Source organism: Hakea prostrata, chromosome 5 (genome assembly GCF_041222555.1).
Source record: "Hakea prostrata isolate BN-2017 chromosome 5, UWA_Hpros_2, whole genome shotgun sequence".
NCBI lineage: Eukaryota > Viridiplantae > Streptophyta > Magnoliopsida > Proteales > Proteaceae > Hakea > Hakea prostrata.
In genome coordinates, this window is record NC_142604.1 from 18,572,936 (window position 1) to 18,598,930 (window position 25,995).

Consider the following 25,995-nt stretch of genomic DNA (forward strand, 5'->3'; position numbering starts at 1 on the left):
ACCCTCGAATAAGAGTCAAAATCTGGCCGAAACATGACCGTTTATCGCTGAAATCGGGTTCGCTGGCGAACCCGCGAATTGAATAATATTGTATTTCCATATCAATTTCACTCAATTAGGATACTTTTATAGTTTTATATCTATTTAATTTAAATTTAAATGATATTATCAGGAATTCAGCACGGTGATAATGTATAATTGGATATCTCTGACACTCTGACACCGACTAAATTATCCTAAGGAAAGCAAGGGTAATTTTGTCATTTCAGAAGAATATAAATTTTCGACCCACTCCTTGTTACAGTAAACTCGGTTTCTCAATTGAGCGAGGATGCATCTCATGATCTCCGCCGATGCGTGTCTAAAACAAGCTCTGTTCTGTCATTTCTATACCCAATTTGTCAATTTCTCTGAGAAAATCTCAATTCCGCCATTAGCTCACTCTCTGCCGTCCTCGATCCGAGTCATCCGACCATTGAAATCTCGTTAATCAATCGATCTCACGAGTAAATCCCCTTAATTTCGCTCTGTTAGTTGTCCCTCAACTGCTGAGATCTTCTAAACCCTTCTTATCATCCTCTGTGCAGACCATTTAGCTCTAGGGTTTTCAGTCCTTTTTATTCTCTGATTCAGGTTATGAGCTGTGTATTGAATGTATTGATGAGTCGGCAGTGGCTTTTGGTTGACTTCATGTTCTAATCTGTGAATCGTGGTGAATTTTAATCGGTTCTGTGGTGTTTTAGAATGGCGGGGCAAAACGTGGATCTTTTCGATTTGTATTTCAGGAAAGCAGATTTGGATCAGGATGGAAGGATTAGTGGAACTGAAGCGGTTGCTTTCTTTCAAGGTTCAAATTTGACGAAACAAGTCCTTGCGCAGGTACTTATCCCCTGATTTCCTTCCTTCTTAACACTCTGTCTCTCTCGTCACTGCTTCTTGTTGATTAGGTATGCGGTCCTTCAAATGAGACTAATTCCTCTTAGTGCTCTTGGTTGTTGTTCTTGTTTAAATTCAAATTTGATGCATATTAGAATAAGTCTCTTGGCTGATGTAGTTTGGGTTATAAAAACCGACTTAGAATACATGCATGTTAGAAAATCAAAACCAAAGCTGTGAAGTGGAAGATATTACTTGGATTACTTCTTTCTTAGCTGATGTTGGATCATGAACTGGTGCCTTATATCCCGGGATCATTCCATAAAATTTATGTAATATGGTTTAGTTCTTCTTTCAACCCATCGGAATTACATTGCAACCTCCTCTTTAACGACATCAGTAAAAAAAGAGGGAGAAAATGGAAAACACATGTTTGGGTTTGAAATGATGTTAACAATCAATTATCACTTCTGTTTTCTACTGTTCTTGTTGATGATGTTATCAAAGTTATATTTCTTGATAACAAAGAGCTTCCCTGAACTGGCTCGCTGTGTCCCATTTTAATTCCTACATGCTAGTTGTCTATGGTACTGTAGGAACCAAGGTTTCTTTCAAGATCATAGTCTATGCTGCCTTTCACTTTGATAAAACACATTCTGTTGGCATACAATGTCATATGGCTAGAGAACATAGATTGGTGATGCCCTCCTCTAGGTTTTGGAAAACCACATATCATAATGATTGAAGAGTTGAGAACACCTGACTTAGAGAATGGCTTGTCTGAGTGCTTGGCAGCCAGATTGAAAGCTTTGGTCCATACAAGCATATACTGATATGGTAATCAATGACTGTTCTGGGTGGATTGGTTAGAAGACCCATATAAGTTCTTTATAGAAAATCTAGAGTATCAATTCAGTGACAGAGAATGGGATTCAATAGTCTTTTAATACATGTACATTACGTTTTCCTTCATTGGAGTCTTTTGATTCATTCTATCATTTTTGACTACTCTTAGGATCCTTTTGAATCGAAGGGTTTTGATTGGTGGGATTTAGGAGATGTTAAATGAAGTGTGAGTGTGTGACCACCTTATCGATAAATAGTTAATTAAGGTTATGTATGGGAATTGAGTTGGGAAAATGTAGACTTGTTGTGATAAGAACCTTCAATTCACTATGAAATTCAACAGCAAAATGGAAGAAATTTACAAGATTCACTGGTTTTAATAATGCTAGTCACCCCCAACACCTCACAATGCCCCTCAGCCTACGGCTGCCCAAACATAACACATATAGCCTCACTCTATTCCTAACATCTTTCCCCTATTTATAACCCCTAATCAACCCTAATCCCCTCTCTCTCTCCTCAATGTAGCTGAATACCGTGATCCCGGGGTCTTATCATTACCGGCCCCTTGAAAATCACCTTGTCCTCAAAAGTGATCGAAATTTTGAAGTTTAGTCTTCACATGTTTTCCGCACAACCAAGCCATCTCGGCAACATTCTCCAAGACCCAACAGCAGACCCATCTCCAAAGATGCAACTTCTGGCCAATGCCACGCTTACAATATGGATCTCCATCTTTGTGACCTGAAAGATTGGTGTCTTGCCATTGCCAGCAAGTTGTGTAAGCCCAAAAAAACGTCAAAATGAATTTTGTCGAATGGTAAATGCTGATAATCGTGGAACCATTGAAGAGTAACCCTTCCCAAAATCATCATTCTTCGCATTTGCTAGCATTACCAAGTTGGCCCCATGATTGCCTTTCTTTGCGATGGTTTGAAGAATATAATCTGAAGAGGACGATGAGAGAATAGCACGATCACTCTAGCATCAACAACAGTTCCAAAGTTTTCTAGATTAGACCCTTCGTGGGAGAGAAATTCCAAAGTTTTTGGTCCAAAAGCGCCTTTTGTGAATCTCATGGAAGTTGCTCGAGAATAGTCGAGGATTGCACTGTCGAGCGTCGCAGTCTTGGTATCCTGTCCCTTTGTGAACGAAATCAACCCTGTGAGAAACATTGGGTCCTTGCGCTTTCACCCGCGAGCAACCTCCTTGGTACTACCGCGCTAAACTTGCAATTAGTCCTCTGTGTGAGAGCCCCAAAACAAATTTGCGAAAAGACTGGGGAAATAGCATCAAAGCTTGGAGCAATACACTTGGTCTTGAAATTTCTATCGCTGGCAACCAAACCAACACCCATCGCAACGCTGCAAGTCCATTCTTGCTGCCTGCTTTCCATCTCGATTTTGCGAGGTTGAAGATGATGACTTCCCACTTTTGTGGCTTGGTTAGACCCTGGTTCGGTAAGTGCTTGGTTCGGACTGGTTTGTTGATTGTTTGAAATTATTTAGGCCCAAAATGGTAATGAGAGGAAATGGGTTTTGGTGTAACGAAATGGGCCAGGCACATGATAGATGTTTTTAATGGGTGGGGTCCAAATATTTAAACCCATGGGTTAAAAGAGATTGGCTGGGTATGGGGTAAAAGAAATGGGCTGGGCTTATGGTTAATAGAGTGGACCATGTCCATAGTGTTGCTTTTAAATTGGTGAAGCCTAACCACTTAAAACTATGGGCTAAGAAAAATGGATCGGAGATTGGGCTAATGAAATCGGATGGGCTTGGGATAATGGAATGGGTTGGGCACAAGGGGGTTTCTTAGGGAATTTGGCGATCTAGTCTTTGTATTTGGTTCACCTAGGTTTAAGTGGTCCTTGGTATTTAGAGCTCGAACCAAACCAGTGAACTGGTTGAGAGGCCAAAACCCTCTTGCAAACTCTCTTCGCCTTGTTCAACGAGCTGCAACCCTCACCGCCGCCTGGAACTTTTTGCTGATTGCTATTGACCTTCTTCTATGCCTCTTCTCTTCACCGCATCTCAATTTAACAGCAGGATACTGCACTTCCACTCTAGTCCAGTCGGTACCCTCACTCGAACCTCTCTTCTTCTTTCTCCTCCATGTTCGGTGAAGCGCAACTTCCGTCGCTGGCAGCACTCCTCCCTTTGATTGGTGCTTTCTTTTGGCCTTGTTTGTGGCTAATCCATGCCATTTTTCAACGTGCACTTTTGAATTGACTTAGGCTACGCTTGTCTCAACCACAACACTATGGTTGTCCAAAGCTGAGATGGATTTCTTGTCACTCCCATCTCCGAAATCAATTCTTAAGGCCTCTGTGAAGCTTGCCCAATCCAGTTTTGGCCAGCATCTCCGGTAGATTGAATCTAGCGCATCACCTTCCAAATGTTCGGAGAGCTACTACAAGGCAATGTTCTTGCTCAATCTGATGTTGCCAACAAAAGAGCTCGACTTCAATCAACCATTCATGTGCTCGTTCTTCACCGGAAAATAGTGACAATACCATTTCACCTATTTGAGATTGAGACTGCTCTGATACCAATTGATAGGAACCTTCTATTCACTATGAAATGCAACAGCAAAATGGAAGAAATTTACAAGATTCACTAGTTTTAATGATGCCAGTCACCCCCAACACCTCACAGTGCCCCTCAGCCTATGGCTGCCCAAACATAAGACATATAGCCTCCCTCTATTCCTAACATCTTTCCCTTATTTATAACCCCTAATTAACCCTAAAACCCTGTCTCTCTCCTTAGTGTAGCTTAATACCGTGATCCCGGGGTCCTATCATGTTGCATCATCAAGTTTTCTGGTTGGACATTTTCTCCCTCCCATCCATTTCTAAGTCTAATGTAGATCCAAAATTAATGTTCAGTTGGCCCCAAAATACCCAGAAAACTAAATTAGAAACTAAGAACAAATATTAGAAAGCATATATAATCAAACCTTAAAATTTATCAGGCAGTGTAAGTATGTTACCAGTAGGTAGGTAGAAGTACTGCTGCAAATTTGATTTAATTCCAATGGTTGGATTGCAAAGTTTATAACCAAGTACCAAGATAGTAACTAAGTTGCTCCAGATCATATTGGCCAATAGAATGATTCCAAATTAGGGTTGACTTGAGCCCTATTGACGTTGAATGGATGCTGCAAGTTTGGTTGAATTTTGGTGGTTGAGGTTCACGTTATGAAGGTGGACTGAAATTAGAAGGTATCTATTTATGGAGGAAATAAGTGAAGGATCGATTTAGGGTATTGATTGAATGAAGTGGAGGTGGGGTGGAATGGAAGTCTATCAGTCCAGCAGAGTTTGGTGAATGAAAGAAAAGAAAGGAAGGTGATGATGATGCAGCAGTCACCAAGCTTATGGCAGCAACAGACCTGCTCAAATGGAGGACCAGCAGCACCAACACGAATCAATCCAAAACTACTCTTCTTAAGACATCTTGCTCTCCCTACCATCTCCATTCAGGTCCTTGATAGTACTTCCACCTACTTTGGCTTGAATCCTTGGCATCCTTCAGGTGTCCTCTACAACCTTCTAGGCCCCCGTTAGGTGTATGTAACCTGAATCCTGAAATTGACCTTGCTTTCTGAATTCACCTGTAACAACTCTAGGGTTATTCCCTCCCTCTCCCTGTTGAGTCTCACTCAGGTCTGGTCCAACTTTCCCCCTCTGATCCCCATATATAATCACACTACCTGGCACCTTCTCCTCATCCTCTACTACAAACGTTGATTGAACACGCAATTAACCGTCACTTAGTACCCTCTAGTTTGGTTCAATGGCCAGGTTACTTGCCACACCTTCACTTTCTGGAGGTTTCAATCTATCTCTCCCTACCCAATCCTTCCTCATTCATAGACATCTCTCCATCAACCCCAACTGCATCCTTTGTTGGAATGGCCTTGAAGATGTTAACCACCTTTGCTTTGCTTGCCCTTCTCCCGTTCCTTATAGGGGAAAGCCATTGCTTCCATATGGCCCTACTTTAGATGCTCCTTCAAGAATTGTTCATGGCTTTTGAGATCCTACTTTGACACATCTATTTGTGATCTGGGTGGCAAGTTGGTGTGTTGGAAGAGTTAGGGAAATCCTGACTTGTGTCTGAAGGGGACAACATGAGCTTTATTTATACTTGAAACTTACCAAATACAGAACAAAGTAAATCTTCCCAGCATAGTTTTCAAAGCGTCCGCCTAGGTGGTAAGGCGGTTTTTCAACCGCCTTATTTGCCATTGCTTTGTTGACATGCAATTTTTCAGCTGTTTTTTCACCTAATTGCTACCGCTCTGTCACTTTATGCATCTTATTGCTGCTAGACGCCAAAGTGATCGTTTTTTTGATATTTTGTACATAGTAATATATTTTTTTTCAATCAAATTGTATTCTACAAAGCCATATACGAATTTAATAGTTAGTCATTTCGGAATCGGGAATTAATGAATCATTAAATGGACAATGCACTTATATAGCATCACACTATCATAGAGGTAAGTGAAAATGTAAATTACTACTTTCATTTTCATACTTATAATTTGATACAGTTTATAGTCATATTCGATGATGCTTTGCTGAGATGAACTTATGTTTGTATTGTTTTTGGATAATCTTTCATAACTATGATTCTTGAATGCTTGTTTTATTTTGAATAAATGTGATTTTTGAATGTTTGTTTAGCTTATAATGGAAAATTTATCAGTTTAAAAGTAGTTGCATTGAAAAAATTTGACTCAACCGCTTTGCTTGCCTTAATACTGCCTAAGCGTTGCTTTGTCGCTTGATCGCTTAGGCAGAGCCCAACCTTTTTGGTTGCCTTGACTACCATGCTTCTCAGTGTGGGAATCTTACAAGAACAAGATCGTAGTAAATCTAATCCCTATGAGGAAAGAACAATAAAGGAAAATAAACTAACTCAATCTACCCAAATAACTAAATCATCCAAATTGATCCTATCTTTCAATACTCCCACTCAAGTTGGAGCATAGATATTTACATGCCCAACTTGCCTATGATACATTGAACACCTTGGTACTTTGTACTCGAGCTCTTTGTAAACACATCAACCTACTGATTGTTTGAAGTAGCAAAAGTGATACGAATCAAGCCAGCCCCAATTTCTCTTTTGATGAAATGCCTATCAATCTCCACATGTTTGGTCCTGTCGTGTTGTATTGGATTGTGAGTTATGATGATTTCTGACTTACTGTTTGAGTACAAATGTATAGGAGCCTCTGATTTTGAACCAATTTCTTGAAGCAACCCTTTTAGCCATAGTACCACACAAATGCCCTGAGCAATTGCCCTAAACTCGGCCTCGACATTGGACATTGAAACCATAGCCTATTTCTTGCTCCTCCAAGTCACCAAGTTACCTCCCACATACATACAATATCTAGATGTAGACCTCCTGTTATTTGGACATCCTGCCCATTCTGCATTTGTATAGGCCTCAATCTTCAAGTGTCCATGAGCTAGGATCAAAATCCCTTTTTTTGGAGTGGACCTCAAAGGCCTTAAGTTAACGTCCAAGTGAGAGGAGTCGGGATCATGCATATACTGGTTTACAAGGTTGACTGCAAATATGATGCTTGGCCTGTTATGAGATAGATATATCAACTTTCCCACCAACTTTTGATACTTTATCTTGTCAACCGATGTCCTTTTGCCGTCAAGTGTAAGTTAGGCTCAATAAGTGTGTTAGCAAGCTTACACTCTAGCACCCTAGTTTTCTTGAGAAGATCCAATGTATACTTTCTTTGAGAGGGAGACATGCCACTGGTGGAATATGCCAACTCCTGCCCTTGGAAATATCTAAGCTTCCTCATATCTTTGATCTCAAATTCAGTCCCTAAAAAGGTGTTCAATGTTGAAATCTCTTCCTTGCTGTTGCCTGTGAGGTTGTGATCACAATATCATCTTCATATACTAGAAGTACAATATTGTGGGAACTTGTCTCTTTTTATGAACAAAGTGTGGTTTGCATTGCTATGCTTATAGCCATTAGAGATAATAGCCTTATAGAACCTCCTAAACCATGCTATTGGAGATTGCTTCAGTCCATACAACACCCTCTTCAAGTTGCACACTTTCCCATGAGTTTTGGTAGTAGAATACCTAGGTGACACATCCATGTACACTTCCTCTTAGAGTTATCCATGTAGAAAAACATCATTCACATCTATTTGTTGTGGACTCCACCCTTTATTCATTGCACATGAAAAAAAAAGTTCGAACTGTGTTTATCTTGGCAATAGGGGCAAACATCTCTTGGCAATCAATGCCATAAGTTTGAGTGAAGCTTTTGGCCACCAACCTTGCCTTGTACCTCTTAATAGTCCCATTTACCTTGTGCTTGATCACGAGCACCCATTTGCACCCAACAGTCTGCTTTCTTGCAGGCAACGTCACCAATTTCCAAATTTTTTCCCTTCTTCAGATCTTGCATTTTCTCATCCATGGCTTCCTCCAGTTTGAGTGAGATAATGCTTCTTGGCAAATGTTAGGAACATAAGTAGAGGACAAGGAGAAATTGAAACTTTGAAATTCTTGGGATAAGGACTGGTATAAAACATAATTGGAAATAGGATGTTTGGTGCAAGTTTGCGGCTGCCCCTTCACGCTTATGCCCCTTTTGACCTTTTGTATAGGAGGATAACCCAAGAAAATGCACCGTAACCTAGGAGGATCCAACTTACCCTGAACATGTTGGTTTTGGACAAAGTGATGGAACCAAAAACCTTATTTGGTACTATAAAGGCTGCTTTCCCTAAAAGAACCTCAACGGGGCAGCACAGGTCTAAGACTCGAGAAGGCATTCGGTTAATTAGATACGTTGCAGTAAGACCAAGGAGGCACATACATAGTAAACATAAGGTAATGTGTTAACCTCAACAAGAAGTCTATTCTTGCGACAGAAAAAAAAAAAATAAAATCAGCAAAGGGTTCAATAGTTCTGGTTTCACATTTTGGCGGAAGAAATAAGGAGTTACAGATGGCGATGGCAATGGCAGCAGGTTGTTTCTGATCAATGAAGGTTTTCCTTCTCCTTCTCTTTTTGTGGTATCAACTGAGAGAGTGGATGGGGAAGGGACAAAGATGATGATGGAACTCATTGATGGATTAGAGTTGGCTCTGATAGCATGTTGGAAGAGTTGGAGAAATCCTGACTTGTGTTTGAAGGACATAGCAGGAGCTTTATTTATACGTGAAACTTACCAAATACAGAACAAAGTAAATCATCCCAGTGTGGGAATCTTACAAGAAAAAAAGATCCTAGTGAATCTAATCCCAATAAGGAAAGAACAATAAAGGGAAGTAAACTTACTCAATCTACCCAAATAAACTAGATCACCCAGATTGATCTTGTCTTTCAGCATGGTGTTTGGCGCTATAATCTCTCACTAATGGTGGGAACAAAATCGTAGGAGATGGATATCCAATTCCAAATTCCTGTGCTTGATTTGAAAAGGAATTTGCTTTGATGCCTCTCCTAGGATTCCGACGCTTCCTAACCCCCTAGATCTGGATACTCCAAGGAATAGGCTGATTGTTGTTACTTGGGGTCTAGACTCCCCCTTATTGCTGCTTAGCTGGTTGGAGCCCTCTTGCCCTTCATCTACATTCCTTATTTCATCCCCTTCGAGTTTTGGTAGTGAATTTATCCATTCATAAAAAACAAAAGAGAGAGATCTTCAGCAGCAGCAGCAATTCTTGAGTCCCAGCACAAGGTAATTCGAACAGGAAATATTGAAAGAGAGTAAGCAGAATAGGAAGTATGGGGATAGATGGATTTAGCACTGAACAGCAAGGCTCCTTTGGCAATAGGAGTTCAGTTCTCACAGCAGGGCCCCAACCCTACTTATCACTCAACTTGGACAAGAGATCAGTAGCAACAAATCAAAGCTTCTTCATCTAACATTTTAGCTTCGTAAATCTTTGGGTGGATTCTATAGCCTTCACAATTTAATGCTTGCTCTCCAAGTTACTTGAAAAAAGAAATTACTCCTTTTAAGAATAAACCAGCTTTGCTGAGTAATTACATTGATTCTCTCTACACTAAAATAGAAACTTTTAGTTGCAAACCTTCTAAGCGACTAAGCCTCCATCAAAAAGATAAACTGAGTAAACTCCTAGTCCCCCCAGCATAGACAAAATTAAGCGTTTGAAAAAATCTTTATGATCTGTTGTTGGGCTTGGGCCCCACAAGATCTTCTATTATAATTCACAGTTCACACGAAGGAAAAGATAAAGTCTTCCCTGTTATGATGTTCATGTTAACAGTGATGTGAACAGTATTTTAGGCCTTTGGCCTCATTTCTTTATGTTTGACCTACATTTAAGTTCCTTCGAAGTTGCGTGAGTTGGCACACTTGTTACAGAAAAATTGTTGCAAATCGTAAGTCGTTCTTTTTTCATCTTCTTAATCTTGTCATCATTATTTGGCTAGTATCTCACATTCTCACCCTAATTCCGTAAAGCCTGAGAGGTAACTGAAATGCCTCTGGGCATGGAGGTTTCATTGTTTCTGGACAGAGTGACTGAAACACCCGTCTTCTTCATTCATCTCATCATTGTTGTTCTGGAGTCTCTAACTCTTTGGATTTGAAGGCCTTCAACAACTAAACATAGAAGATTAGGGTGAGAGTGCAGAATTCATAGTTGAGATCTGCTTCATTTCAACTGTCTCTGTTCTATGGCACCCACTGCTTCCTCTCTTCCTTTCCTGAACACCCCCCGCGGGTGGACTAGAAAAGTGAACCCAAGTTGACAAGTATCCGATCCCATTCTCCTCTTTCTAAACAGACTCATAGGGAATATGATGCTTATCTCAGTAAACATTTGCTATTCATATCCTGGGAAATCCTGGGGAAATCAGAACATTTGGGAGAAGAAAGGAACAAATTATAAGAGAGAAATTATGAATTGATCAACTGACATGATGAAAGTCTGAAGATTGCAAAAGTTTCCTATTGTTGAGCTTCCATGCTTATGCCACCACTGTTCTGATTGTTGTCTCACAGTTTCGGAGGCACGGGGGGATTTTCTGGAGTGTCTGAGATATTACTAGTTGATATAAGGACGGAGTTATCAAGTAAACTAATCCTAAAGTTCCCAAACTTGGACAATTGACCAACAATCAATAGAGCCTTTTGAACTGTGGCCATTGTCTGGAACAGAGGATTAATAACAGAGACTTGATAACCCCAAAGCTAACAGTTCCTGACTCCATTGGATTTGATATTCTTATGAAGTTAAGGTCTGATAGAATGGGTCATGGGTGTAACTTTAGGAATTTCAGCATGGTTAAAGTTAGAGATATAATCAGAACACTAAATTAGAAAGTAGAATTAGAATTAAAAGGTTGTAGGAACCAAATTAGCCAGCAGAACTTCACCAGATTGAGATCTAGTGAAGGAGGTCTAGATTAGATTGTGTGCTACAAATTTCACCCAATCCTAATGGCTGGTTGTTAAGTTATGATCTCTCCAAGTTACAGAAGGACCGAAACTGCTTGTCAAGGCAACCAGAATGGGGTGGTTTATGATATTTCTCAGACCTGCAGGCAGTGGGCCTTTTGAGGGCTTGAATTAATCCTCCAAATATTGCTACTTAAGGAGGCTCAAGTGCTGAGATCAAGTCTTTTAATTTTGGGAGCAAACAAAAGAAAGAAATGCAGCCACAGGTGTAGAGATGGGCTTCCATGTCTCTGATCAGCAACAGCAACTTCAGCAATTCGTTAGGTCTTCACAGATGTAGCAGCACCAGTCTATTGTATTCACAAAGCAACAGCTAAGGCAAGGGGTTGGGATTTGGGAGTGGAGGATACAATAAAAGAAGAAAGTAAAAGATTGGAGAGAGGCTAATGCAACCCAGGGTTTTGGGTTAGGTTTAGGATCTTCCAGAGATACGAACTAGCACAAAACTAGGTTTCTGGATGCTTTGGCTTGAGGTTTTAGGATCTCTAAACCTACTAGGTGTGGTAAATCAAATCTGAAATCTATTGGATTTCAAAATTCAGATTTGAAATTTGAATTCTAGGGCAGGTTGGGTTTCGGCTAGGGTTGGGAAGGGCTCAATCCTACTTGTTCTTTAATGGCAGAATTATGCCTTGTCTTATTCTGTCTATCAGAGTATGAACTGATGAAAGATCCTTGCAATTCAAAAATTCTGCAACTTCAAATTTTCTGCAACTTCTCAATGTTGAAGATCAAGTGCAGAATTTTTAAAGTCAATGAAAGAAAACAGATGTGCAGAAAAATAAGGTTACTAATTGACTCTAAGGCCTCCTCCAATTCTAAGGGAAGGGAAAGGGGTGGCAAAGGGGTTGGGAATCAAGGTTTCCTAAAGGGGTTGGGATTAGGCTGCCGTGGGAGGGAAAAAGGGGAAGGGAGGCTTGCAGGTGGTAGATGGGCTGCTGGTTTGGTGTGGCAGCTAGGATGTGGGCTGGGAATGGTTGCAATGGAGAGGTAAGAGGTGGGGGAAGGCCTGTACGTACTTGTATGTTGAGAAGGCTTGCTGGAACTGCTGCTTGAGTGCTTGAAGAGGGGAAAAAAAAACCTCGAACTCGCCTCTGTTAGTGACTAATTCTTCCGGTCAAACGCACAAGCGGGGGAACCTCCACTTTTCATCAAGAATTTTCGACCCTCGGGGGATTCGCTTCCGATTGAAGACCTTGGCTTGGCTCTGGCTCCCTATCCTCGCTCAATATCCATCATCTTAAATAGTGTGGTTATGTATGCGGCGGGCCCAATCTTCCTATCAAACTAATCATATATGCCAAGCTCCTCTTAGCCCTATTGTCTTTCTCCTTCCCAAATTTTGCCAAATGATTCAAGACCTGAACTGAAAGAGACTCTACAAACAAAGCTTTCCGACTCGGCCTTAAGATGTATCCTTTGGATTATTGGGACCTAATGAGCCAGAACAGCCTATACCGAAGGATCAAAATGCATACCCTGCCGATTTCTAGGGCTTGCTCGGATCTTGAAAGTTGCAGACACTAGCTGAAAAGCAGCCGAGATCACCCATAGGGCTCCCATGACTCTCACAGTCAATTCTTCAACCAATTTTCATTCATAAACTCAAGCTGAAAATTACAATGCAAGAAGAAGCTATTTATAGCCTAAACTAAGACTCTGACTAGGTTGGGGAATCCTTAATAGATGAGGATCCCTACACAAGACTTACTATCCCAAAAAAGGAATCAAATTACTACAAGTCCACTACCCTTAGATTGGAATCTCGTTAGGACACTTAAGTAAACAACTTCCAAATGAAAACAAACTCTAAAAGATAAAATCCTCTCTAGATAAGGAATCTTATCCACACTGAACTAAATTAATGCAACTTTAAAAGGACCATAACTCTCAAACCACCTCAAACAGAAAACCAAAAGTAGATCCATGACCCTTGGATCAAAGGAATTCAGTTAAGACCATATTGAGCCCCAAAAGGGGGCTTGAAAAATGACCAAAATTCCCCTGGGGTATTTGGCCAGCTTCTAAGTGCCTTCTATGGATCTGGTTTTTGGGCCCAATTTTAGGGGGCCCAACCTTGGTAGGGTTTTGCTCTTTCAGGCTCTGCCATTCATCCTCTCACTAGGATACAAGCTTGAATACACATTATTCTCATTCATCCATTTAAGATTATGGGGGAGTTCCTGCAGGCTTATATATATAGGCAGCAGTATGTTGCCTTTCATCAAGTTACAAAATTAGGAAATGTAACTTTGGTAAGAAGTGCAGCAGCATCTCTCTTTGTTAACCCCACTTTGGATACCTTATCAGGTATTGCAGCCTTGTAGTCCCACCTTATAATGTTAACCTGTCCATCCCATTGGCTGGTTTGAGATCTTAAAGAAGACCGCAAAAATAGACTAGCATATCCCCCATGTTTTTGGGTTCGAGAGGCCCAAAAAAGAAAATAGGAATAACCAAAATAGCCCCTATGATTTTGGGTTCATTAGACCCGACAAACTCCCAGCCATAGCCCAAATTTCGGTTTTCTTGCCTAGCTGAGATGAAATCAGGGAGTGAAATTTTTTCCCGGGTTTCGATTGAGTTCCACAAATCTTGTTTTAAAATCCAAAATCTCAGTCAAGTTTTGCAAATTTTGCAGAACTTGTAGGTGCCAGTGCCACATGTTGAAAATTTGAGGATTTCCCTCACTTTTTGCCTCTTTCACCCTCTTTTTCACTAAAAAAATCATTACTCCTTTATCTTCCTTCACCTTCTTTATTGCTTGCTCCATGGTTATAGTCCTTATAGAGTAGTATATGGTGGAGTTGCTGGGTATGTGGGGTTAGCTACTGATGCTAGTAGTATGTCTGCATATGGATATGGGGATGGATTAGGATCAAGTGCATCATTTATGGACTTTGACGTCTATCACACCCAGTCGGGCCAACTCAACCATAATCCGTTTATAGTCCATTCTCTGATGATACATTCCCTAGGTTAGGATATCTAGCTTATGCTAATGATGCCACCTATAGAGTCATAGTGTCGGACTTTCTGAACAAATATTCCAAAATAATGACATGGGAGTTTTTTGTCCAATATTCAGAGTAGTTGATCAGATCTTTCCGGTACTACATGTCTCGTGGGATGGTACCACCGAGAAACTCAACTTGGAATTGAGTGAAGATGTCAACAAAAGTTTTTTTTGGTTATTTACTTCGTGGGTAGCAGAGAAACAGAAGAACAGAACGCAACCACGAGCGACAGGAACCCAGGAAGGCACGAAGATAACCCAGGGTGGTGTATAAAAGCAAAAACGGCCAGAGCAAAAACAGGTAAAAAAAAAAAAAGAAACGGGCGAAACCACCAGAAAGGGAAACCCGGGCGAGACGGGAAAGGACCCACGGAAGCGCCGAACAAGAGACGCCAAGAACCAGGGACACCCGGGGAAAGAACAGCGCGGGGGAAGGGCAAAAGCCACACGAGGAGGGAAAGAAAGCAGGAACGGGACGGGAGGGGGGGCGCGGGGGGGAAAGGGCCAGGGCCGGGAAGAGACGACCAACGGCACGGAGGGCCACCAACGGCCCGGGGACAAGGCGGGAGGCGGGCGGGCGGGGGCGGCAAGAAGGGCGAACGGGGGGGCGGGAAGGGCAGCAGACAAAAGGCGGAATTGGGATTGGAAAGCGCCAGCCCATCCATGGAACAACACTCCAAAAGAGTGGGACACTATGGAAAGAGATTTGGAGCATACAAGCAGTGAACCTTTTACTTGGGGGGATGAAAGAAGATCTGAGCAGAATTTCCCCTAGTGGAATTTAGAGTTTTGAGGAAACATCAATTAAATCACTTTCAACCACAATATTGCCAAAGATCTTTACAATATAAAGACACTATGAAGCCTCCATCACTGAGATCTAGTCCACAAATCAAGGATTGTTTTTTTATTTTGGATGAATAAAATAATTATATTAAAGAAAAGGAAACAAGAGAACAAGGTCTTTAAGCAGAAGACCAGAAAGAGGAATTAAGACCTCAGGAGATAACAATAAGCCTGTTGTCTGGGGTATCATCAACAGGGGGTGGTGAGTAGCTACCAATCTAGAAGAAACATCAAAATAGATGGCATTCCAAATCCTGTCTATAGAGCAAGATTTGGAAGTCCATCTTTGAAGATTGCGCTCCCACCAAAGGTGATGGACCAAGGCAAAGAGCGACGGACGAGAAGGCAAGAATAATAAACAAACGAACCGAGGCCTAATGCTACGCGCCATAACAACCATATAACAAAAGATAAAACACCCAAACGGACAGCACGGCAAAAGATAAACTTCGATTATTTTGATTCAAAACAGCGAGAAACGGAGCTAGGAGTTGTAACAACTCACCCGCTCTCGACCCACTCCTCTAACGTCTGACCCATTTCTCCTACATTTTTGGTGCATCCTCAACACGACCAAGGCACAGAACACTAGCTTACCAATCTGATCGTAGATGGAAGAACTTGAAAAGTTCCTCAAAATCTAGGACCAATCTTGACCAAACCTGAAGGAATGCCTCAAATGGGGCCATATGGAGGTAAGAGCTTTTCCCTAGATGGATTTGGAGAAAGGGCAAGAAAAGAGAAGGTGCTTAAGGTTTTCCACGCCGGACCAATATAGGTTGCAGTTTGGGTTAACAGGGATGTGGCGGTCAGAAAGGAAAGATTGGGTGGGGAGGGCATGGTTTAGGGCTCTCCAAAGGGTAAGGGAGTGGCAAGGAATGTAGCCTTTGAACCAAACCAATGGGGGTCAGGGGGTTTTGGGGTTGTGGGATCTGAGGAGGTTCCAACCCGATGAGGTGGAGAAGGATTTGGTGGGGGAAGGGAGGCAAGTGGTGAGGTTGCAAGAGGAGCTAGAAAGAGGGGGGAGAGATTCCCAAACCTGTGTGAGAATGGGCAGGGGGGTTAGGATCCAGGATCCAGGATCTATTTGAGATGAAGGCCGACAAGGGGTGGATTTGGGGATACGGGTGTCATAGACAGTGCGGGGACCGAAGTGGTTAAAGAGAATGCCCATTGGATGCCACGGGTCAAGCCAAAAGGAGGTGGAGGAGCCAGTAGAGATGGAGATAGAGATGGCGGAGATGGCACGTGGACGGAGCAAAAGGATTTTCCTCCAGACTTATGAAGGGTTGGAAGGCATAGGAACTGTCCAGAAGGAATTCGATCGGGGAAAGGAAGAATAGACCCACCTAACCCAAATAGAGTCATGCTTTGAGGCAATTTTCCAGATAAGTTTAAGAAGACGGGTCAAGTTAACATCGGTGATCCGACAGATTCCCAGGCCACCTTCGGAGGTAGGGCGACAGATGGAATACCAACTAACTGGGTGGATGAAGCGTGAGGCTTCCTGCCCTTTCCAAAAGAAGGCACAAAATAAGGATTCCATCGTGTGGATGGTGGATTTGGGAATGGAGAAGATTCTGCACCAATAGGGATAGGTGGACTAGAGAACAGAGCGGATGAGAACGACTCGACTGGCAAAGGGCAAGAGCTTTCCCTTCCAAAGTTGCAATTTCTTACGAATATTGTCAAGCATCGGAAGGCAGTGGTGGCGAGTGAGCCTACCGGGGATGAGGGGAAGACCAATATATACCACTGGGAAGGAGCCAAGCAAGAAACCCGAGAGCTAGAGGAGAGAGGCCCGAAGCTGATAAGGGATACCGGAGAGGAAGATAGTTACTTGCCGAGATTGACCTGAAGGCTAGAGAGGGATTCAAATTGTGAGAGAGCTGAGAGTATGGAGGAGATGGAGAGGTGGTCCGCTTTAGAGAAGATCATAAGATCGTCAGCAAAAGCAACATGGGTAAGGTTTAGGGACTTACACTTGGGGATGGGGGATATGAGGAGCTAGTCGGTTTTGGATTGGAGGATGCAGGAGAGGACTTCTAAGGCTAGAGAGAAGAGGTAACGAGATAGTGGACAACCTTGGCAGATGCCAGCATGGGAGGGAAAGAATCCCCTGGGGATCCATTGGCAATGACGGAGAATTGGGGAGTGGAGATACATGTTTCGATCCAGTGGATGAAAGGGGGAGGGAAACCCATGGAAAAGAGGATGTCGTTAATGAAATCCCAGCGAATGGATTTAAAGGCTTTATGAAGATCAATCTTAAGGAGTGCAGCCGGAGAGTGGGAAGATCTATCGAAGCCGCGGACAATCTCCACACAAAGGAGAATGTTATCCACAATGCGATGACTCGAGATAAAAGCTGATTGATTCGGACTCACAAGGGAAGGGAGAGCCACTTTGAGCCTATTCGCAAGAATTTTAGAGATGAATTTGTAAATGAGGTTACAGAGGGAGATGGGGCGGAAATCAGAGAGGGAAGAGGCTCCTTGCTTCTTGGGGATGAGACAAAGGAAAGTTTGATTGATGGAAGAGAGCTGGGAGGGGTTAAAGAAGAAGCTACAGATGGCATGGATAAGATCATTCTCAATGAAATCCTAAGAGGCAAGGAAGAAATCCATACTAAAGCCAGCAGGCCTCGAGGCCTTATTGGGCTTGTGGGAGTGAATGGTAAGAAGGATTTCTTCCATGGAAGGGATCGCACTAAGAGAGGAGGCAATAAAAGGACCAATGACTTTATTAATGAGGTTGGGGAGAAGGGGGTTGCGGGGAGGAAGAGAGGGAGGAGAGAGAAGGTTGGAGAAGAAGGAGACGATCTCGACCTTGATGCTAGCGGGATCAGAAATGCAAGTACCATTATTTGTGATGAGGGAGGGGATGGACTTGAAATTATTTCGGGCTTTAAGAGGACGGTGAAAATAGGCTGAATTGGAGTCTCCGAGGTCGAGCCATTTGATTCTGGCTTTTTGATGGAGAAAACTTTCTTCGGAGGAGAGGAGGGAAGAAAGCTTAAAGGAAACGGATTTCTCATTCTCAGCAAGGGTGGGGTTGGTAGGGTCATTTTGGAGAAGGGATTGAGGGAGATGAAGGTTTGATCTGCAAGAGGTGACCTTAGAGGTGATATTACTAGAGGAGTTCCAAAAGCAAAGGGCTTCCTTAGTGTTATGAAGCTTGCGGGCAAAGGCAATAAGAGGGAGAGAGTGGCAGTGGACTGGCTTGGACCAGGCTTCTCTAATGGTGGGGAGCGAAGGAAGGTTCCGCTGTCCACATGTCAAAGAGTTTGAATGACTTTGGACCAAAGGAGGTGGGAGGCGAAAGCTGGACAAAGCAAGGAGAGTGATCGGAACTATTGGAGTTAGAGAAAAGAGGCATGGGAAGAAGGGAAGGAGGAAAGCCAAAAAGGATTTGCCAGGAAGCGATCTAGCTTTGAGGCAATTCTGGCCGGACTCAAGCGACAATTATGCCAGGTAAGGGGGTGGCTCAAACAACGGAGGTCGACAATACCCGAGTCATCAATGCAGGCATTGAAGTCATCCATTGCACCAGGATCCGAAGAGGAGCCACCGACGCGCTCATGGGAGAATCTAATGATGTTAAAATCCCCACCAATACCCCAGGGGAGATCAAGGGAGGAAGAAGAGATGGCTTTGATATCATCCTAAAGGGAGGTGCAATTGGCGGTACGATTGAAACCATAGATTACGGTGAGAAGGAAGGGAGGGGAGAGATTGCCAAGGATAGTAAAATGCATGAGTTGGGGAGAGGACCTAAGGAGGGAGATTTTGAATCTCAAGGGGTCCCAAAGAATCTAGATACGACCATTGATAGAAGGGGAGGAGTTAGAGATGAAAGACCAAGAGGGGGCAATAGATTGAGCATTCCGATGGGCATTATCCATTTGGACGTGAGTTTCAAGAAGGGCACAAAAGGAGACCTTAGCTGTTTTGATGATGCTTCTACCATCCGTTTGTTTTGCAAGGGAGTTTAGGCCCCTGGCATTCCAAATAAAGAAATCAGATATTATAAACAAGAGGGGGGGCATCATATTCGCTATTGGGGAAAGGGAATAGGGGAGAGGGGCAAAGTGAGGGAGTCTCACACGGGGGGAATTGAGAGGTGAAGGGGTTTCAAAGATATCTGGATGTTTGGATGAGTTGGAGGAAGGGGATAAGGGATTAAGGAGGGCAAAGTAGTTCAAGTTTGGAGGGGATACGGTGCCAGGAGAGGTGAGTTGGGTTGTTTTGAATGTAGAGATGTTGGCTAAAAGGGTGTCGGGTAAGGGTTTGATATTAGTAACATTGGTGGAGGGAATTGTCTTATGGATGTTGGTGGCGGGCTGGGCTTTGGAGTGGGAGATGTGGGTAGAGAGGGGAGAGGGTAGGGGGGGGTTTGGGGTTTCATATTCGTTGGTCGTGGGTTGCTCTTCAAGGCCACAGGTAGGGGCATGGGCTTTAGAGGAGGTTTTAAGTTGTTTAAGGTGTTTTGATGGTATTGAAGGCCCACGAGATGTGGTGGTGAGAGGCCCATAGTTGGTTTGAGGTTTTAGCCCCATTGGAGTTGGACTTGGGGTTGGTAATGAGGGTTGGTTTACAAGAAACGGGCTTGGGTTTTAGGAATGTTCTTTGGGTAAGGGGTTAGAGGATAAGTGGGGGGGGGTAAGGTGGTAATATTAGTAAAAAGGTGATGGGATAAATGGGGAGTCAGTGACGGTGGGTTTAGCAAGGTTTGACGATTGGGTTTCTAGGTTTTTGGTGGTCCTTGTAGAGGCATTTGACGAGAAATTGAAATCGAGATTGGTAGGGAGCTTGGTCACAGTTCCAATTTTTACCTTTTCCAACAATGGATCATAGGCTATGGTGTCATCAGAGACTTTGGGAGCAGCAGTCGCTATGTTGGAGCTTTTTGACTCGTCGACGGTAGTAGAGACAACTTTCTGAGATGTAGGCAGTAGGTATGAGCTAACAGTGTTGTAGGGGAAGCAGCTTTTGAGATACCTTTCGGGATTTGGGAGGTCACCGACGTCGGAAGAATAGGTCTTCTTCTACTTCTTCCGTAAGTGTTCACAAGGGTCTTCTTTTGAGCTTTAGTTTTACCGGAAGTGGTGGCATTAACGGCCGCAGCAAGAGGAGGGCTTTTGGGCACAATAATCTTTTCAAGGAAGTCAATTGTTCTTTGAGGGGGTATGTTTACCAAGGTCATCTTCTCGGTTGTGGAAGTAGCGATGCTTGATAGAATTGCAGAGAGGGACTGAATGATATTACTTTGTTTTTGAATGTCAGAGCTTGTAGGAGTTTGTAGGAGCTTGAGCATACATTGTAGCTTCTTCATGGCCAAATGTTGAGCAGAGGTTGCAGTGAAGCGGCATCGAGTCATAGGCTATGCCTTGTTTGTATTGCAAACCATAGTCTTTCCATTTTAAGGGTTTGCGAGTCAGTGCGTAGGGGAATGCCAAGAGTAGAGCCTATTCGGCTGAGGCAATCACAATTCTAGAATTTAAGAGGTAGTCTTGGGAGATTGATCCACAAGGGAAGGGAGTTGAAGTCGACCCTACAGAGAGGAGAAGAGGGGGACCAAGGCTTGATGAAGATTTGGGATTTGCCCACAGACCAGGGAGATCCATCTAGAGCACGAAATTGGCAATTTTGAGAAGAGAAGTTGAACAAGAAAATTCCAGACTCTAGCATGTAAGTATCCATGATTCATGTAGCTTTTCATTGCTTAGCTAGTGAAGATTTGATTATGTTGAGGGTGGGGGGATAGGGCTAAGGAATTGGCCTATGATGGCAGATTTCCATCGGTCAATACCAGAGGCAGTGGAGGCTGATGGGTAGTGAGCAACAGGGGAAGGGTTGTTGAAGAGGGAGGAACGAAGGAAAGGTTTAGGTTTTCAACTGAGGGATTTTTGTTGGTGAAAAGGGAATTACAAGGTTTTTGGGGAGGATTTGGGGGATCAGTGGAGGGGGGAGGGGGTGCAGGGGGCACCGGCGATTGGAAAATATGGTTCTCAGGTTGCCCGCGACATGGGAGCTTGGGGAGAAAGAGATGTTGGGTGTTAGAGCTTCTCTCTCCTGATTGTGGAGGTGAGAACTTCGGGGTAGGACACGTGAACTAGAAATCAAGGATTGGTGGTAATCAAGCACCAATAATATCAGAATACAAGCCCCATTCAGTGTGGCACCATCAGAGGATGAATACCTCTCATATAGAGGCAGTATCAGTTGCCTTACTGGAGATCAACATCATTTAATTCTCAAATCCAAATTCCTCTTTAGAATTAGAAAGACAGAAAACCAACAATCACGTGGATGCTTGGATGGAGAAGCTTGCTGAAAAGATGAACAAAAATTTTGTGCACGTACAAAGCCTCATAGAAAAGGCAGCTAAAAGTATCAAAGAAAATTGTGATGAGGGAAAAGAAATATGCTTGAAGCTTTAACAACAAAGGTTCCACAGGAAGAAGAAATCACTACAGGGGCCCACACTGGCAGTGCTAAAACAATAGAAGACAGAGTTGTTGCCTAAGAAGTTTGAAGCTACACTGGGAATGTTGTTTGTTCCTCCCCCTATTCAATGTTACACTCAGTGTACCCTTGATCTCAAAGAGCTTCTAAAAGGGATCTGTCTAAGATCAAAGCAAAACAAGGCTAACATGGTGGAAGATAAGGAAGTAATTATAGCACTTCCCTACAAGCCTTCACAAGTTGAAGATGTTCTTGAATCTTGAAGGAATAGAGTGTTTGCCTCATGTATTCAAAGAGAAGGAAAACAAGGGTACAGATTGTACTAAGGAAGTCCATGAAGATATGGTTAAGACAATAGTAGCAGCAGAAGTTGTGATTAAAGTAAGACTCCAAGGGCATGGCTGCTGATCTTGAACGAACTCAGACTGACTTTGTTTTGCCTCCATTGTTCTTTGCAGAGAAAGCTCCAAAGGTTGAAGACTTCATTCCTAATGTGCGTACTCTGCCAGAATTTTTCCTAGGAATGATCAAGGATGCCATACGCACGTTACTCCCTTCACTACCAAATCTGAAGACGAATTTTTTCAAGATAGGAGAGTTGATGCAAAGCCAGGACCAAATTGACCTATTTCTCTTTGAACAACCTATGGTTGATAGATATAGGTGTTGGGCTTTTGTTTAATATATGTTTATGTGGTCATGAGCCTATTCTATGGGCTTAGAACTTTAGCATCTTGGTCAAGTACGAGTATAGGTTAGTTTATTAGCTTAATTGGTTGATTTATGTAAATGCTGCCCAACTTAAGTTACAAGGGTAGAATTGTGTTTTTCTATGTTTTATTTTTTATTTTAAGAGTCTAATTTTATATTTTCCTAGTTCAGGTCAGTTTATAAGCCCTAATTCCAATAGGACTTCTTATGCAAAGCTATAAATCCCCCCCCCCCCCCCACCAACCAATTGATTAGAATAGACGAGAGCTGATTAATGAATCATTTTCTCTTCCGAGCCTTGAATGCTTTTTCTTTTCAACTTTGGTCAGAGAAGGTCCAAGAGTTGAGTATCTGTTTTGGTTCTTGGTTAAGTCAATCTAAAAATCCTTGCTATGGCTGAATAGATAGCCTTCAAGAAGCCATTCCGTTCATTTAAAAATCCGAAAAGGCTCCTCATCTGGCAGCCTACACTTCGTGCCCCTTCTAATATCATCCTTTTTTTTTTTTTTTTTTTAATTTCCTTGGATTTTCTGAATTTTCAAGAGATCCAAAATTTGAGGTCAGATCTACACCAATCTAGCTGTTAGTTCTGTCCTAAACTTTAGGTACATCATCCCCCCAATCCCACTTACCTTAGATAGTTAGATCCCAGTTTGACGCCATTCAGCCATTCAATTTTAAGATATAAATCTTTTCTTGAATATTTGTACTTCCTAAGATCCCCAAAAGAAGAACCCTCACATCTTTTGATTTAACCATCCAAACCCAACCAATCTTGGGGAATCATATCCCTTTCCTTGAAGTTTCAACCCATTCTGATGCTTATAAACCCCAGGTTCCCATCTTGAGGAATTTATACCATATCTCCCATGGGATGGTCTAAGTATCCTTAATGCCGTAAATATCATTTAAGAGCGTATGATTTTTAACCAAAAAGCCTAACTTAATCTTTTCTCCCCTAATACTCAACCTATTCACCTAGTATAAGTTGGTTCTCTTAAAGATCTTGGAAGAGTTGGCCCTCATTCAATCGAGGCTCTCACAATCAACCATTTTGTTTGTTATAGAGAGTTTTGGGCAGGTTATATTTTGAGATTTAAGGTAGTATTATTGTTTGTTGGATCTGGCACCTTTTACCTTGCCTCCTAGATAGGGGTGTAAATGGATTGGATTGGGGTCTGATATTGGCATCATGATATCCACATCCTATTAAATCCAGCCCTATCATCTTTCATAAGATCCTATTGGATTCGGTTAGTGTTCAGATTATAATTTCTTTACTACAGATGCTCCTAAATGGTTATGAATCCAAACTGAATACAAGTTTTTAACTACCCCACATCTTTACCATTTTATTTGTGAGGGTTAGGATTGAGACTTGAGAATCTAGAAACTTTCTTTTTCCTACTCTTATAAGTATTTGATTTTCTTACGTTTTTTACTATTTATTTTCCTTTTTGTTTATTTTAATTGAAAATCTAGGAAAATAATTTCATATCTTACGTTAAAATTTTATAAAATAAGAAAACATATCCCGCAAGGTAACTTAATCATATAATTAATCTTCGGGTAATAATCGGCCGGAAAGGGATATTACCATAAATGCATCTTATTAGTAATTGGACAGTTTTGGATTTCCCTAAACATATACGAATATGGATTTAGAAGTGGATTTGGGTTATCCATTTACATCCCTTCTCTGAGAGCATGCTTGTGGATTGTGGGGCCAATCCATAAAGCATCCATGTCCTAGTCAGTCTATGGCCAGCAGCTAACCAGGGTTAGTAGAATTTCAGTCACTATTTGCTTGTAAGCCTAGTCCTTTAGCTGGAAATGGATGGATGCTGTATCTTGTGGAAGAACCATAGCGTGTTTTTGTTTCCTGAACTGTGCTTGAAGGTAGGAGAGGTTCAAGCATAATTGCCAAACGAAGTCCCAGATATCTTGTTCTTTCATGCATTCTACTTTTAGAACACTTTGGAATCTCTGTCGTCATAATTTGCTGTCCCTTGTGCTAGTCAATTTTGGTGACACTATTGCAATGCGTTTAAGATGTAGTTTATGTAATTGTGTTGTTGTTGTAGGTCTGTCAAGTGATAATTTTCCTGAGTTGGTGTTGTAGGAACTTCTTCTTTATACCTATCTCTTGCCAATATTACTGATAAATTTGTATCCTGTATATATATTTCACTCTGAAATTGGGGGAAATAAATCTATAGCTTGCTTTTTTCAATGTTATTCGTTGTCTTTGCAGATATGGATGCATGTCGATCAGAGTCGGACTGGTTTCCTTGGCAGGGCTGAATTCTATAATGCTCTTAAATTGGTGACTGTAGCACAAACTAAGCGAGATCTCACCCCAGATATTGTCAAGGCGGCATTATATGGTCCAGCAGCAGCTAAAATCCCTGCACCTCAGATAAATCTTCCAGCTACACCTCCATCACAGCCTAGCGCTATGGCTTCTCTCACAGCAGCTTCTGCACCACTTATGGGTGCACTTGCTCCTACTGCATCTCAGAATCCTGGTTTTAGAGGGCCACAAGTATATCCAAATGCCACTATGAATCCACAGTTTCGCCCACCACAGGAAAATCAGTTCATGAGGCCTCCTCAAGCTGTGCCTGCTGGCGCTGCTTCACAACCTTCACCAGTCTTTTCTGGTACAGCACTTCCTGGGCCACGCCCACCGAACTCAAATATGTCGACTGATTGGATTGGTGGAAGGACTGGTGGATCTTCAGTAGGTGCAACCTCTCAAATCCCTAACAGAGGGTCTTCTCCCACTGCAGTTCAGGATGGGTTTGGTCTGGGATCTTCGGGAATAACATCTTCAATGCCACCTAGACCACCAACATCTTCTGGGATCACATCTTCAGTCACTTCCAAGCCGCAAGATCCTGTCTTATTGTCAGTCCAACCAACAGCAAAGGAATCTAAAGCATTAGTTACTTCTGCAAATGGATTTGCTTCTGATTCAATTTTTGGAGTAGACATGTTTTCGGCAACCGCTTCTCAACCAAAACAAGATACTGCAGCACCTTCATTTTCAGCAAGCAGTGTAGCTGTCTCATCTGCTGTGGTTCCAGTGTCTTCTGTACCCCAGCCTTCAGCCAAGCTGGATCCATTGGATTCATTGAGCTCATTACCAAGTCAATCTGTGGGTGGTTCGCTTCAGCGAGTACAAACAGTGGTCAAACCAAATCTACCAGTTTCAGGACAGAGTGCTACCGTATTTACTTCATCTGGCACTTCAGTTGTTGGGCCTGCTAATCCTGCCCCATCCCAGTTACAGCAGCCTCCATGGCCTAAGATGACTCTATCTGATATTCAGAAGTATACAAAAGTGTTTGTTGAGGTGGATGCTGACAGGGATGGTAAAATCACTGGTGAACAAGCTCGCAACCTTTTCTTGAGCTGGAAATTGCCAAGAGGTAAGCATTTGTCTGAGTTTGGGTTTACTTTCATTGTAATTCTTTGCAAGAATTGAAATCTGTTTGCTTACAGCCCTTTATCTTCATTGTGCATAATCTCAACATGACAGAAAGTAACATACAAGGGGTACTTGATAATGTGGTCCATCTTGGTACTGTAATTTTTCCTGTCCACCTGAGATATAACACGTTTGCAGGTAGATAGGTCAGTAAGTTGGTGGTCCAAATTTGGGCATTCCTGCTGAGCAGCCCAAAGTCAGATTACCCAATAAGACTTCACTAATAGGCTCATCCAGTTGGACTC

General features: G+C 42.4%; 1 protein-coding gene across 1 annotated transcript in view; it reads left to right on the forward strand.

The window, feature by feature from the left end:
• The first annotated feature begins 321 nt into the window (after positions 1-321).
• LOC149015593 (uncharacterized) overlaps positions 322-25,995 on the forward strand; it is a 53,280-nt gene continuing 27,606 nt past the window's right edge. Inside the window, exons 1-2 of the mRNA XM_089156849.1 lie at positions 322-879; positions 24,512-25,691. Coding sequence (XP_089012975.1) covers positions 745-879; positions 24,512-25,691 — 1,315 coding nt within the window. The 5' untranslated portion in view covers positions 322-744. The remainder of the gene's footprint in view (positions 880-24,511; positions 25,692-25,995) is intronic.